This window comes from Emys orbicularis, chromosome 5 (genome assembly GCF_028017835.1).
Source record: "Emys orbicularis isolate rEmyOrb1 chromosome 5, rEmyOrb1.hap1, whole genome shotgun sequence".
Lineage (NCBI taxonomy): Eukaryota > Metazoa > Chordata > Testudines > Emydidae > Emys > Emys orbicularis.
Genome location: NC_088687.1, coordinates 127,662,935 through 127,677,975, shown reverse-complemented (window position 1 = coordinate 127,677,975; position 15,041 = coordinate 127,662,935). Strand labels below are relative to the sequence as shown.

At 43.9% G+C, this 15,041-nt stretch overlaps 1 protein-coding gene across 1 annotated transcript in view; it reads left to right on the top strand.

Annotated features, from left to right (window-relative positions):
* NSD2 (nuclear receptor binding SET domain protein 2) overlaps positions 1–15,041 on the top strand; it is a 153,338-nt gene that overhangs the window by 73,100 nt on the left and 65,197 nt on the right. Inside the window, exons 5-7 of the mRNA XM_065404982.1 lie at positions 163–651; positions 13,593–13,737; positions 14,852–14,929. Of these exons, the coding sequence (XP_065261054.1) occupies positions 163–651; positions 13,593–13,737; positions 14,852–14,929 (712 nt within the window). The remainder of the gene's footprint in view (positions 1–162; positions 652–13,592; positions 13,738–14,851; positions 14,930–15,041) is intronic.

The following is a 15,041-nucleotide window of genomic DNA, read 5'->3' as shown; positions in this document are numbered from 1 at the left end:
TTAGTAGATCGGCCTTTATATCAGGACCATTCATAACAGATGCCACTGGAATATTTGCAATATAGACATACTGTACACTTAATCTTCTAAATGTTTTTAATTATTACTGGTGTTTTGTAATAAAAGGTAAATAACTCAAACTGGCTTATATTTTTCTTGCAGATGTTAAAGCCTGTTTCTGGGAAACTGCGGCCTCAGTGGGAGATGGGCATTAAGCAAGCCACTGAAGCACTAGGCATGACAGTGGAAGAACGGAAAGCCAAGTTCACCTTTATCTACATTAGGGACAGACCTCATCTTAATCCTCGAGTGGCAAAGGAGGCTGGTATTGCTGTGGAACCATTAGAGGAAATAGATGAGTCATCTTACTCGAACGAAGAAACCACTCAAAGTCTGAAATTGATGGAGTCTGGCATTCCTAGCAAGAGAAGGAGGAGGACATCAAAATTGCTTGCGACTAATGACACACAAGAAAGTGGTCAGTCAGGGACTAAGAATACTACCCCCCAAAAGGCATTTGAACAAGGAGAAGCTAAAAGAGGGATAGGCTCTCCCATCAGTAGAAAGAAAGCTGCAGCATCCACTCCACGAAGCAGAAAGGGAGATGCAGTGTCTCAGTTTTTGGTCTTTTGTCAGAAGCACAGAGATGAGGTTAGTGTTTTTTTTTTTTTTTTTTTTTTTGCGCAAATAAGTGTAAGTGGTGTTCTATTCGTGTTCTGTTTTTCACATGTATAGAAATATCTTCTTTCTCTTAGCTGACAGAACATCTGAAAAGTAAGTTATTTTTTTTTTTTTTACGGTGGCAGCCAAAACCTACGAGGGATTCTACAGATGTTTAAGAAGCTAATCCCTGCCTCAAAGAGCATATAGTCTAAAGACATAGACAAAAAGTGGCAATGAGGATAAGGACAGAATAGAACGTAAAATAAAGTGATTGTGGCAGTATGTTTTGTTAGTGTCATTATCTTAGTACCGTTTTTTGTTAATTTATGTCTAAATATTTATCCCCTAGTGACCTTTTATCTAGTCATTGTTAGTTCCTCTACATTTATTTTTAATGCATAAACTTATGTTCCCAAGTACCTTTCTGGCTTTCTGTTTATCCTTAACACACCCATTCCCCATAAGTAAGTGGATTTATTCAACACTACTTGTTCCCTTGTCTTCCAATTCCCCAAATGTTCTGCTTAGCTACCTAGGAGGGAAGGGAAATGGCAACCTTTCCAAAAATAAATAAGTAAATAAAGCTCTCAACAATTGTCAAAAGTGTGTAGTCTAATGGGATGTGGACAAAGGCCCTCCTTATGCCCTTCTGGAGTAAGATGATCTTGTGTTTAAATGATAGTCTTGCCCAGCATCCCATAGGAAGTCTGGTGGAGCCAGAAATGAACCTAGCTACTTGGGTCCTAGGCTATTGCCTTAAACACATGAACCTTATGTCTCTTCCTGCAACCCTCTTCCTCATTCTGTTTGTTCTGTGTATTGAATGAGGCAGGTGTCATAGAATCATAGAATATCAGGGTTGGAAGGGACCTCAGGAGGTCATCTAGTCCAACCCCCTGCTCAAGCAGGACCAATCCCCAGACAGATTTTTACCCCAGTGCCCTAAATGGCCCCCTCAAGGATTGAACTCACAACTTTGGGTTTAGCAGGCCAATGCTCAAACCACTGAGCTATCCCTCCCCCCTAGGACAAATAATATATTTTCTAATGTAATAAAGTCTTTATTATATTATCGTAACATTTTTTGACAGTTTTTTAAATGTAATTTCCTAAGCTTTTAAAAAACATGGAAACACAAATTCCACTTTGTGGAACCATATTGACCATCTGCAGTATGGGTCCTCACCAAGGCTTGAATCCAGGACCTTTATAGATCTCTACCATTTAAGCTGAAGGAGTAACTGCTGACAGTAGTAGGTGGTTGTTCTCTATGTGGTCTAGCCACTACAGGGGAACATGACACACACATTTCCTAATGGCTTAATCAATTATTTGCTGGGCAGCCAAAGAATGCTGGGAATCTGAATTTCTGACTCTGGAGAGGAGAATGCTCTAGTGCTTACAGACAGCCTAGTCAAGCACATAGATTTGGCACATTCATTCTGAAAGGCTAAGGGGATGAGACTTGGGTCTGCCATATTAGACTGCTGATTTCTATTTCCAGCTGTGCTAGAAATCCCCTTGTGCAACCTCTGTAAAATGGCAGGGAGACATGTTACTTTCCTTCTTCTTAATGTTAGGGTGTGCGGGCTTGCCCAATAATATAGGCTGTAAGGTGAATGAAATTAATAGCAAGTCGGTGGAAGAGCTGAGACTACAGCTGATGATCTTCTGATTCCCAGCAGAGCCCACCTTCCCATATACCAAAAGATATTTAGCAGCTGCTGCTTTGTTTGTGTACCATGTAGAGCAGTTTAGGGAATGCCATGGCAGTGGGTGTATAGGAAGCTCTGAGGAGATGGCAGCATGCTCAGTACAGCTGAAATCTTCAGAGATTTTAGTGGCAAGCAAAAGTTCTTCTTAGTATATGTAAATTATGATTTTTTTTTTTTTTTTATCATCCCCTTGAGGTTTATAACTTGAACAAATCTGGTTAAATTCTTCACCAGGATAACAAAAGCACTCCTCTGACTTCAGAATTATCCCCCAGGTCAGATTTCAAGTTCCAGTTCCAAAACATGAAGGCACTAGAGCTCTCCAAGGAAACAGTAGGGAAAAATTAACATTGGGAAAATTACTTATTTTTCCCTGACCCTCTCTTTTGGAAACAACTTAGTTTGCTGAGATACCTAAAAAATCATCCTGAATGAGCATGAGAAAATTTGACCAGATGGTTAAAGTTCAGCAAAGTTATAAGTAACTGAAAACTGATTTATAAAGGAAATTGTTGAGCAACCTTAATTTTCTAGATATTGCTACGAAGTCTGCCTAGGATATCTTAGCAACCAAATGGTTTTGGAATCCATTATACTCCAATATTACAACCATTTCTACATTTACAGAAAGCCAATTGGGTTTTGAAAGCTTTTAATAATGGGGTGAAGTCTTCCGTTAGTTAGGAGCATCTGGATTACTACTCTTTGAATGCTCTTTCAGTCAGAAACCTATTAAAAACAAAAGCCCCCTTTCACTTCTTGGAGTGATGGTCCCAATTGTATTCCACTGAGGGTTTACGTATGGACACCATGTGTCCGGAGCTGGAGAATTTGAAAGAATCTCTTTCATAACATAAAGTCTGTTAGTCCACGCATGCGCCCTTGCTTTGCCTCTTGGTTTCGTCTGAGGTGATAAAGGGCAGGGTGTACCGACCACATATCCAGTTCCTTCTCACCATCACATGGTCTGGGTCAGCACTATTAGTATCCTCCTGTGTATGATGCACCCTTAAAAGAGTATAGTGTGTATATATAGGGCCCTACCAAATTCATAGCCATGAAAAATGCATCACAGACTGGGAAATCAGATCTCCCCTGTGAAATCTAACTTGTAGGGGAAGAGGAGGGACAGGGCTGGGGCATCCATCTGGGGGTTCCTACCGTGCACAGGGGGCCAAGTACTAGTCCCAATAGGGCTGGAGAGGAATGGGACTTCCCCTTCCCCTGCATGGCCGCTCTCAGGGGGAGATCAGGCCCACCTCCAGGTACCTTCCCTGGCTGCAGGAAGTGCTGTGGCTGTACTGCCCTCAGAGCCCAGCTTCAAAGGCAGCACAGAAATAAGGGTAGCAATCCCATGGCCGCCCCCTACAACATCTTTGCGACCAACCCCACAACTCCCTTTTGGGTCAGAACCCCGACAGTTACAACACTGAAATTTCAGATGTAAACATATGAAACCATGAAATTGACTATTTTTTAAATCCTACGACCATACAATTGACAAAATGGACCATGAATTTGGTAGGGACCTATATGTATAGTTGGCTTTTTTTTGGTAATATTTAGCTGTTTTTACATAGTTTTTACTCATTTTAGTAGTTATTTAGAGTTGATTTGGGACTTTTAGGGGGAATCTGTTTACTTTTAAACCTTCCACCCCATACCATGCATGGGTACTGGACTATGCCAAAGATCCCAGGGTTTAAAATCTGCACCTTCTGCCATCTGCACCTTCTGCCAGTGTTCCTTCTTGATCAGCGACGAACATCAGTGCTGGTTCTACTGCTTGGGAGAAGCCCATATTTCATCCTGGTGCAGAGTCTGCCAGTCCTTTCCAAGTCATACCCAAGAAGGCCAGGCTCTCCGCCTCAAGAAGCACTTCATGAAAGTCGCCATGAGACCTCAGTCAGACCCAGGACAGGAAACCCCGCCCATACATCGGCCTCAGATAGCCAGGAGTGTGTATCTGGAGTCCAGCTCCAGTGATACCACCATTATGGACCCCATGCCAGGGCCTAGTCAAGAGGTAAGGAAGAATTCACATAAGCATGGCATTAAGTCTTCCTCTAAACTGAAGACGGGAGACTCGCCTTCCATGAGTTCCAGCCATGGGGTAGCAGCGCGCTTCAAGACACACAAACATGACAAGAAAATGCACGTACCGGCGGATCTGCCGGTGTCAGGTACCAAGCCATGCACATAGTCAGTGTTGGTCTCTGGTAAGGTATGGGACCTGCTGGCTCTGGGGAAGTCCACCCTCTGGCTACAGAAATGGTGCCATTAACACCAGGGAGGTTGGGAAAGTGCCAGAGTCACACAAACTGTTTGCCCTGTGATCTCCATGCCTTCTACTCCCATCCACCTCTGGGGAGATCAGATCTCCCACCCAAGACATACCACAGTCAAGACCGCCTTCACCACATCCTCCAGTGATCCACACACTTCCACCAGTTCCGATGGTACTGTCAATGGAACCAGGGTCTGAGTTTCCGTGCTCAGAGGATTCGGAAGAAGCACAGGGTCTGCCCATTCTTTACTGCCTCTAAAAGTACCTGAAGAGGCGGTCTACATTGTGGCAATATTCTCCTTTCCAACTGCAGAGGAGCCACTAGTTCCTTACACCCTGAGGCCCGGTGCAACACCCACTAGATCCATCATGCTGGCCCTGTTGGGGATCCTCCATTCCCCCATTCTGTCTAAGAGGGACAAAAAGGGCAAGGATAAGCAGTCATCCAGACTGGTACCATCAAGCATGGCTCAGTCATCAGTACCTCCCTAGTCAGGACCCTCAGTACTGTGCAAACTGAAGCATCAGATACGCTCAAAATCTACAGTACCGTCTGCTTCCATTGCCAAGCACGCTACCATGTCGGTACGGATCCTTCACTCAGTGCTGCAGGAATTCAGATACTCAAAGAACTTATCAGTGGTAGATGAACCAGAATCTCCACAGTTCATGGGTACTGAACGCCTCTTGGTACTGAGACCCTAGTGTCCAATCTATCATCACTCTTCGGTATTGCCAGACGCTTCAAGGGTGGTGGGACCAATCCTGGATGCCACCTGTTCTCCCGCCTGGACCCTCAATGGCTGTACTGGGATCCCTGGTCTGCATACTGACCGCAGTTTACCAGATCACTGGCTCTGACACATGAGGTTAGATGTTCAGACATTTCCTCCCCAACCAGTTCTGCAACAAAAGGAGATATTTGAATAACAGGAGAGCATAGGCACATGAAGCCACCCTCAAACTCCTGTCTCTTCATCATCTCCAGATGAGGCAGTCATGCCTCCACCAGAATCCATGGTCAGTAATCTGTGTAAGTTTCAGGATCTTATAAAGCAGGTAGCTGACTCTCTTCAAATACCCCTTGAAGAGGCCAAGGATTTGCAACACAAATTGCTTGACATTTTGCAATCAGGAACACCCATTAGACTTGTGCTACACATTAATGAAGTACTCCTGGACCCAGTTTGGCAAATACCTGTTACTGTTCCATCAACTTGCAAACAGACGGATAAAAAATATCATGTCCCATCCAAGGACTTCAAATTTTTATTCTCCCACCCCATACCTAAATCTCCGGTAGCGGGTTCAGTGAATGAACAGGGTAAGCAACACTACTCCAAGTATGCCCCGTATGACAAGGACCAAAGGCATACAGAACTCTTTGGACAGAAGTCCTGTTCTTCCACAACCCTTCTATTTTGGATCTCAAACTATCGGTGTTTATGGCCAAATACAGTTTCACAAACTATATAATAAATTCATGGTCTTCCACAGGAAAAGAAGGAACAATTTCAGGCCATCATTTTGGAGGGTCAATTATTAGTCAGGATGTCTCTTTAAGTGTCTGTAGTTGCTACAGACACCACTGCCAAGTCCATCTTTACGGTCGTGGTTAAGCATAGGGTATCATGGCTCCAATTCTCAGGGTTCCTGAGAGAGCTTCAGAATACCACTGAAGACATCCCCTTTGATCGAAAGCTTTTCGCAGAAACTATGAACAAATCTCTTCACGCACTTAACTGAAAGACTCCAGGGCCATGTAAAGATCTCTGGGTATATATACTACAACTGAAAGAAGATTTAGCAGTCACAAACAGCCTGGCTCAGTTCTTTGGATTTTACAGATCCCCCAGGATCCCACCAGGAAGAGAGATAAGTTCCAGAGAAAGAGTGCTCTTCACCCTCCTTCCGCATGTACCCAGTCATCATCAAAACAATAGTTTTGATGGGTCGTGGAGGGTTCAGATTCTCTCTCTAGTTCAGCAGCTGCAACCTTTTGCCCACCTCACCCCTTTTAGTGACAGCCTTTCCCATTTCCATCATGCTTGGAGGCAGATGACTGCAGATAAGTGGGTCATAGAGGTCCTAACACTTGGCTACACCATCCACTTTATATCGCTCCCTTCCTTGTCCCTGTTTATGGACGCCTCTCACGAGCCTTTTCTGAGAGAGGAAATAGACTTTCTCCTTCAATTAGGAGCGATAGAGCTGATCCCAGCTCCTCACAGGTGAAAGGGGTTCTAGTCAAGGTACCTTGTACCAAAAAAAGATGGAGGGTGGAGACCAAGTTTTGGGTCTAAGACTATTACATTCATAAAGTCTGAAAAGTTTTTCTTCGAGTGCTTGCTCATATCGATTCCAATAGGTATGCGCGTGCTGCGTGCACAGTCGCCAGAAGGTTTTTCCCCTAGCAGCATCTGTCGGGTCGGCTCTGGAGTCCCTGGAGTCATGCCTTCATGGTGCCGTATATAGGGCCCTGCCAACCTGCTGCCTCCCCAGTTCCTTCTTACTGCCAGTGACAGTCATTGGAGCGTTTTGTCTCGTTTTCATGAGCAATCCTCTAGCATAGTATTTCTGTAAATAGTTAATTTAAGAAGTTGTTTGTAGTTAAGGGTACTGGGGGGTGTTTTCCCTCCCCTGTTTCCCAGGCTCGGGGCATGCCTGGGTCCCAGGGGTTTAAGCCATGTGGGGTTTGCTAAAAGCCTGTGCCCAAGGGCAACCCATACTCGGCTTGTCTAAAGTTCTTGGAGGAGTCCCATCAAATGGACAGGTGTAAGATTAGTAGGAGTTTTCATCCCTGCACGAAGAAAGAGAAGGACCACAGGTTAAAGTTACTGCTAGTGGAAGCAGCCCTGCACCCTCAGTCCGAGTCGAGCCCCATGGAGACTGCACCGGGCTCCTCAGCATTGGTGCACAGCGCGCCAGCTTCGATCCAGGAGGTGCTGTGGAAAGACTCTGGGGTCAGAGACCCTTGGCACCGGCATTCTCCAGCACTGAGCTCCACGGCACGGTAACAATCACGGCACCGATCACAGTTTCCCGTCCCAAGGAAGAAGCACAGGAAGATGGACAGGGGGTGCTCCCCCTCCCGTGCAAGGGAACAGGAACCACCCAAGGGAGGGCGACCGGTGCAAGACCACACCTCCCCTCCTGCTCAACAGCCATCACCCTTGACTCCAGGCCCATGGGTGGGATCATTAAATCTGGTGCCACTGAAGGAGACCCAGGTGGAGGATTTTGAACTCCCTTCCACACCTGAGACTTACGAGGTGGCCTTCAACCTGATAACTCCGACGGGTCCTCACTCTCCCGATCATAGAGGCACTGCACCGGCCCCAAGGCCCCAGATAACACAGAGGCTACCTGTGCAGTCCAGGGGCAAGGCGGCTGTGAGTCGGCAATGATCTCCATTGCCCTGGCATCAACGGGCACAACGCCGTTATGGTCTCTGTGCGCAGACTCCTTGGAGTCTGAATCGGACACGGACTAATATGTGCTCCATGGAAGCCAGCACCTTAGCCGCTGGCACTCCCAGATTGCGGGGATGACTGAAACCTTCCCCCTGGTACCATGGCCACCACAATGGAAGTACCAGCTCAGATGAAGACTCAGTGGCCCTTCTGGACCCTGTGGGCTTACCATCAGTCCCAGGGGTTCGCCTTGGCATGCTCCTTTTTGGTTGCTTCTGAGAGAAGGACTGCGTCCAGTGCCAGGGATCTCTCTCGAGTGACGGCCACTGCTACTGCCGCTAGCACCACAATCGGTACCATGCCTGGCACCGACAACAGAGCTGGCACCGCACTAGGCACCCCGTCTGGCACCGCGGCTACGATCAGTGCTGTGGAAGGCACTGCGTCCAGCGCAACGACCAGTACCGTGGCAAGCACAGATGCAGACTCCGATTTGGGGGTGGAGCTGAAGCATTTTGAGGAACTGGATGGGCAGGAGGGGTCCTCCCTAGTTCGGGGTTCCTCATCATCATCGTCTCCAGATGAGGTGGTGGCATTCTCGGGGGCCCCCCCCCCTTCTGACAGCAGAGCCCACCTTGAACTCCTGAGGAGGGTCACTCAGATGGAAGAGAACACCGAGGTGTCAGACCCAATGGTGGACATTTTATCCCCGGCAGGACCACCAGGGTGGCCTTTCCCCTGATTAAAACCGTTCAGGAGAACACACAAACTCTCTAGCAAATACCAGCCTCTCTGGCTACCACAGCTAAAGGAGTCGAGAGAAAGTACTTCATGCCCTCCAAGGGCTACGACTATTTGTTCACCCACCCCCCGCCATACTCGGTGGTTGCGGCTGTCAATGAGAGGGAGAGGCAAGGACCTACCCCTCGAGCTAAGGACGCGAAGAAGCTGGACCTCTTCAGGAAGAAGATATACTTCACTGGAGGGCTCCAGCTTCAGATTGAATCAGTAGGCGATCCTTAGCCAATATAACTTTAAATCATGGGGCGCAATGTCCAATTTTTTGGACCTTGTCCCACCAGACTCTAAGCCAGAATTCTCGGCTCTCGTGGATGAGGGCAAGACAGGTGCCAGGACATCGCTGCAAGTACCAAATACAGAGGTGAAATAACTTCTCTACTCCTACTGAAGTTTTCCCTGATTATGTATCCCAGGCTCACAGTGGCTCTTCTGGGCACAGCATCACATTGGAAGCTCATGTTCAGCTGACTACAGCACCACCCCCAAATCTCGGAGTCACTGCTTCCCACGATAGTCCCCCATTCTATAAATATGGTCTACATTCTTTGTTCCTAGATGTATACGTTTCCATTTAACTGTATTAAAACAGATTTTGTTTGCTTGTCTAGTTTATCAAGCAATCCAGATTGCTTTGTATCAGTGACCTGTCCTCTTCATTATTTACCACTTCCCTAATTTTTTTTATCTGCAAACTTTTTATCAGTTTCTTTCATATCAGCGATCAAAATGTGAAAAAGCATATGGCTAAAACCAGTCCCTTCGGGACCCCACTGGACATGCATGCACTTGATGATGATTCCCCGTTTACAATTGTATTTTGAGATCCATCAGTTAGCAAATTTATAATTCATTTGTGTGCCATGTTAATTTTATATCGTTCTAGTTTTTTAATCAAAATGTGTGGTACCAAGTCAGATGACTTACAGAACTCGATTATCTTATCAACCAAACCTATAACTTTATTTTAAAAAATCAAGTTAATTTGACAGGATCTATTATCCATAAACCTATATTGATTATCTCCATTACCCTCCTTTAATTATTTTATTAATAGAGTCCTGTATCAGCCATTCCAGCATCAATCTTGTCCAGCATCAATGTCAGGCTCACAGGCCCATAATTATCCAGGTCATCCCATTAACCCTTTTGAAAAATTGACACAACATTAGCTTTCTTCTAGTCTTCTGGATCTTCCCCAGTGCTCCAAGACTTACTGAAAACCAACATTAATGATCCAGCGAGCTACTCAGCCAGCTCTTTTAAAACCCTTGAATGCAAGTTATCTGGACCAGGTGATTAAAAATGTCCAACTTTAGTAGTTTCTGTTTAACATGTTCCAGAGGTAACAGTGGAATCAAAAGTGTGTTCTCATCACCATATGTTGAGGCTATATTATGTTTTTCCCCAAATACAAACCAGAAATATTTGTCTTTTTTGCATTACTATTGATAATTCTACCATTTCCATCTAGTAATGGATCAATGCCATTCTTTTTGTTCCTAATATTTAAAAAAACTCCTTGTCCTTAAACTTTGCTAGCCATTAATTTCTCCTTGTATCCCTTTGCTTCCTTGTCAGTTTTCTGCAATTCCTAACTTCAGAATTATATTGATTACTATCAGCTTCCCCTTTCTTCCATGTCTTGCATATTATTTTTTATAGCTGCCTTTGCTTCCGCTCTAAATCAGGTTCATTTTTTTTTTAACCAGCACAGCCTAATGGATTGTGGCTTTTTGTGCAACAAGTAAGGTGTTCTTACATGATTCCCAATTATCACTCAAGTTTTTTTATTAAATTCTTCTTCCCAGCTGAATTAGCTCATAATTATTTTCTGCTTTGTGAAATTGGCCCTCAGTTATTGTGCCCGGGGATTGGACGGTAGTTGGAGTAAACTGCAAGGTCAAGTGATGGCTGCTTGAATATTGGGCCGCTTATTCTGTTTTTCAAGGAGTTTGATAGGTGGGCGTCTCTGAAGGGGAGGCATTGACTATTTCAGTTGGTAGTGGGCATAGTTATTCTATGCTGGTTTTTACTAGAAGGGGGGAGGGGCATGGATCTCATTCACAAACTCTAAAACTTTCCTGGGCTGCTTGAGTTTTGGTATGTGTGGTGAGGCCAAACTCAGTAAGGGTGATTTGGTGGATAATACTTGGATCTTGGGTGGAATTCTTGTTACTGATTGTCACCATACATGTTCAGTTGATCTCCTAATGAAGTATGCTGACAGCTCTCAACAGCAGCCCATACTTGGGTCTGGTGTCTGGGCTATGCAGTTTGGGTTGATGAGAGCTGGTTCACAACACGGAATAGCTCTGCTGGATGTGACTCTGCTGGGTTGATTGTGGAGGAATAGGATACTTGTTTTGTATCCTTTATTGCAGTGGTGCATTCCCGTAGGAGAGATTTGTGCTGCTGGCAAATGGATTCAGAATGTGATTTGCACCACTAGCACTCTTGTGAACCATAATTATCTCAGGGAGTGTGGGCTGGTATCAGTAGTAATGGACATCATGTGATTGGACTGCTGAGTTAACTCATTGTCGCTTTGGCCTTGTATTTTTGTGGCTTGTTCTCTTAGGTTAAGTTGAAAACCTGGAGAGTCTCTGGGAGAGGACAAGCTTGGGTTGTTCACTGTGCTAATGAGTAGGAAGGAAGGCTCTGATTTTGCCTAGATGAGGTGGTGGTGAGACCAGGAAAGTGATATGTTGGCAACGTCTCCCATATCTACTCCTGGGCTGAAGATTGGTTTAAATGTATGTCCAGTTGCATGTGTAGGTGCAGAAACTTCCAGGACGATCCCATGGCTTTCATGTAGGCCATTAGATCAAGTACTATTGTATAACTTACTTCAATCTCCATATATAGAATGCAACAGGACAAGGAATTAGGGAGATTCCAGTACTATTGGGCAGTCATTCTGAGTTCTTCCAGGAAATTGAGAAGGTTTCTATATGGACCTCTGTATACCACTAAGAGTCCTAAGTGTGTTTTGTCCTTCTCCTCATAGATCATGTAGATGCACTCAAATATTTTTGTCTTGGGTGGGATAAATATTTTTGTCTTGAGAGGGATGTCTTCTGCAACTGAGATGGTTGGGGAACAGGACTGCTACTCTTCCTTCCCTCCCCCTCAGGTCTCTCTCTTTGTCCTGCGATGTATAGAGCAGGGGTTCTCAACCTTTTTTTATTGCACATGCTATAAAAATTCCAGGGCCCAGTGGGGGGCAGGTGGCCCGGGCTTCAGCTGCCAGAGTGGGGGATTTGGGGCTCACAACTTCAGCCACAGGGTGGGGTGGGGGTGGGGTGCTCAGGTCTCTGGACTTCCTCCACTGAGCAGGGAGGAGGGCTTGGGGCGTTAGCCCTGCAGGGTTAGGGGCGCAGGAGCTTCTGCCTCTCGGGGCTTCCAGCTTTAGCCCTACAGGTTGGGGGACTCAGAGCTTTAGCCCCATGGGTGGCGCCGGGGCTTGGAACTTTCAGCCCCGCGAGCGCACTGGGGCTCGGGGCTCTAGGTTTCAGCCACAAGGCCCTGAAACCAGCTCATGGCCCCTTTGGGGCCGCAAACCCCTGGTTGAGAAACACTGGTATATGCTATGGGGTTGGGTGTATTAGGATAGGGTTAGAAGTGACATTGAACCAAATCTTAGTGATGTAAGCAAGGCTGGGTGCTTTATTGAAAGTAAGATAATGAATGGTGCTGGTTTTATTGGTGGCTGATCTTGTATTCATCAGCAGAAGATTCGGGTTGTTGTTTCCTTCTCCATTTAATGATTTTACTGATTGAGAATGTGGTTTTAGGGGCCTAGCCTTTGGGTTTCTCCTATTGTGTGGTGGTTTTTGAGGGATGCCTCCTGAGACTAGTGATAGCTGGGATTTGGGAGGATGCATGGTACTGAATGTGGTTGAGTCAATTCTCCAGATCTGTAGACCAGAAGACTTGCATGATTTTAAACCACATACTTGATTTCACTTTAGTATCCCATTTAATATTTTTAAGCTTTTAAATTTAGTATCTGCTTTTCCGTTTTTGTTAAACAGACTTCTCTATGCTAGCTTACTTTCCAAGAGTATACAACCAAATCAGGGCCAGTATGCTTAAAACTCAAATGTTTTTGTATCCTAAATATACTTACCACACTTGGGCTTCTTCATACTTGATTAGATTAAACAAAGTATAAAAGAAAATATAGAATATATTCTAAAATATGTAAAGTGGTCTGGGAAAATGTTAACTAAATTATTGCCAGCACATATAATAAGTATTATATCTGCCAAACTACTTCTGAATACTTCTCATTACTTCAGTGGAATCTATGAAGGCCATCACTTGTTTTTTTCCACTAATATTCACCTAATTTTTTATTGTGGTATTTATTTAAATTTTGCTAACTATGAAATTACAAGGATTTTTTTCCAATGATGTGGTTCATTCGTTCTCAGTATTCTGAATGTTAAAAGGTGTCCAAGTTATTTTGAATTATAAAGTACAATAAATAATTCTTGCTGCTGAAATCTGTGTTGCTAAAACCTTATTTTTAGGGATAAATGGGATATGCAGGGAATCTTCCAGTCTGTACTGTAGTAGTTCTTTATGAATATAGTAGAAATTTTAAGAGGGTTTGTATGTATTAAACCACTGTATTAGAATAATACAGGTATGTACAGCACTCTTTTAATGTTTATCTCTTTAATGTATGCCCCATTTTTGCATAAACAGGTGGTTGCTGAACATCCAGATGCTTCACGTGAGGAGATTGAAGAACTGCTTGAATCGCAGTGGAACATGCTTAGTGAAAAACAGAAAGCTCGCTATAACACAAAGTTTGCCATAGTGACCTCTCCCAAATCTGAAGAAGACTCTGGTAAACGTAAAACTGTGCTAGTGTACTCTAACTAAATTTGATATACATAGTGATGTTAAACTAAGCACATATTTGAGACCTGTAGGGAAAACAGCTATCATTGTTTTCTGGTTTTAATTCTTGGTGTTTGTGCCAATAGGAAAAGAATGCCAATGGTTACAATAAAAGCAATCCATGAAGTCTACATTCCTTACTCATTGTTCTACAAAGTTGTTATATGTAAACGTTCTACTGTTTAGAGATTGGTGGTTTCTCCTTCTTCTTCTGCCCATAAGCAGCTGCCATTATCTTCACTGCCCACTAAATGTGGGTGGTGGGAATGGGAAAATCAGTCATTTTTATTAATGTAAACTTATGGGTTAGTTCTTAAGAATAGTTTAAGAAGTGGTTTATAAAATATAACCAGTACTGTCTTTTCTTTATACACACACACACACACACACACACACACACACACACACACACACACACACACACACACACACACACACACACACACACACACACACACATATTTTAAAAAAGGTGTTACCTCATAACATTCATCAGCTCAGGAAGCAAGTATTCCAAACTTTATTCTAAACCTTTGTTCCATTTTTGGCATTTTATTGTGGTGTACTGCAAAGCTTTTAGGACCGCATAAGAAATTGCAAGATAACTTTTTTGCTGTTGGCTAAGATTCATGGTCTTGATAAACAACAGTTTATTTAGAATTTTGATATGATAATTTGAGTTGTTCTTTGGCGTAGCTTCCTTAAGAAGGAAGAATGGAGGGTGTGTGGCATTTGCTTTACCCTTCTCAGTCCAGTTATAAATGTCTGGTATACATAGTGTTTTATAGCACTATAGGAAGGCCTGCTGTGGAAGTATTTGAAGCTACCAGGTGCTGCTTTGGGCAGTGACAAGAATGAGAGAGAGTGTTTGAAAGATTGTCAGATTTGAAACAAAAAAAATGTATAAAAATGGCAGTCAGTTTTGTTATCTTTCTGTGTGTGAAATAACATTTTGTGGAAAATTGGCGACGTTTTTAACAGAATTTTAAGTGTCAAATATTTGGATATCGGGGTTTTTTAAAAAAAAAAAAAAACAACAACAACATTCTGTATCTCTCAAGGTTCATCATTGAAGAATATTGGAGAGGCCAAACGTAAAGTGTTTCAAGACTCACCTAAAAGGAGATCAAGATCCAGAAGTAATTGAAATTTGTGTTATGTGCAATTAGTTCATCATTATAAGTAGCTATGGAGTGTACCTTTATGTAATCACCCACGTATCATAACCTCTTTATTTCTTCTCAGATGTTG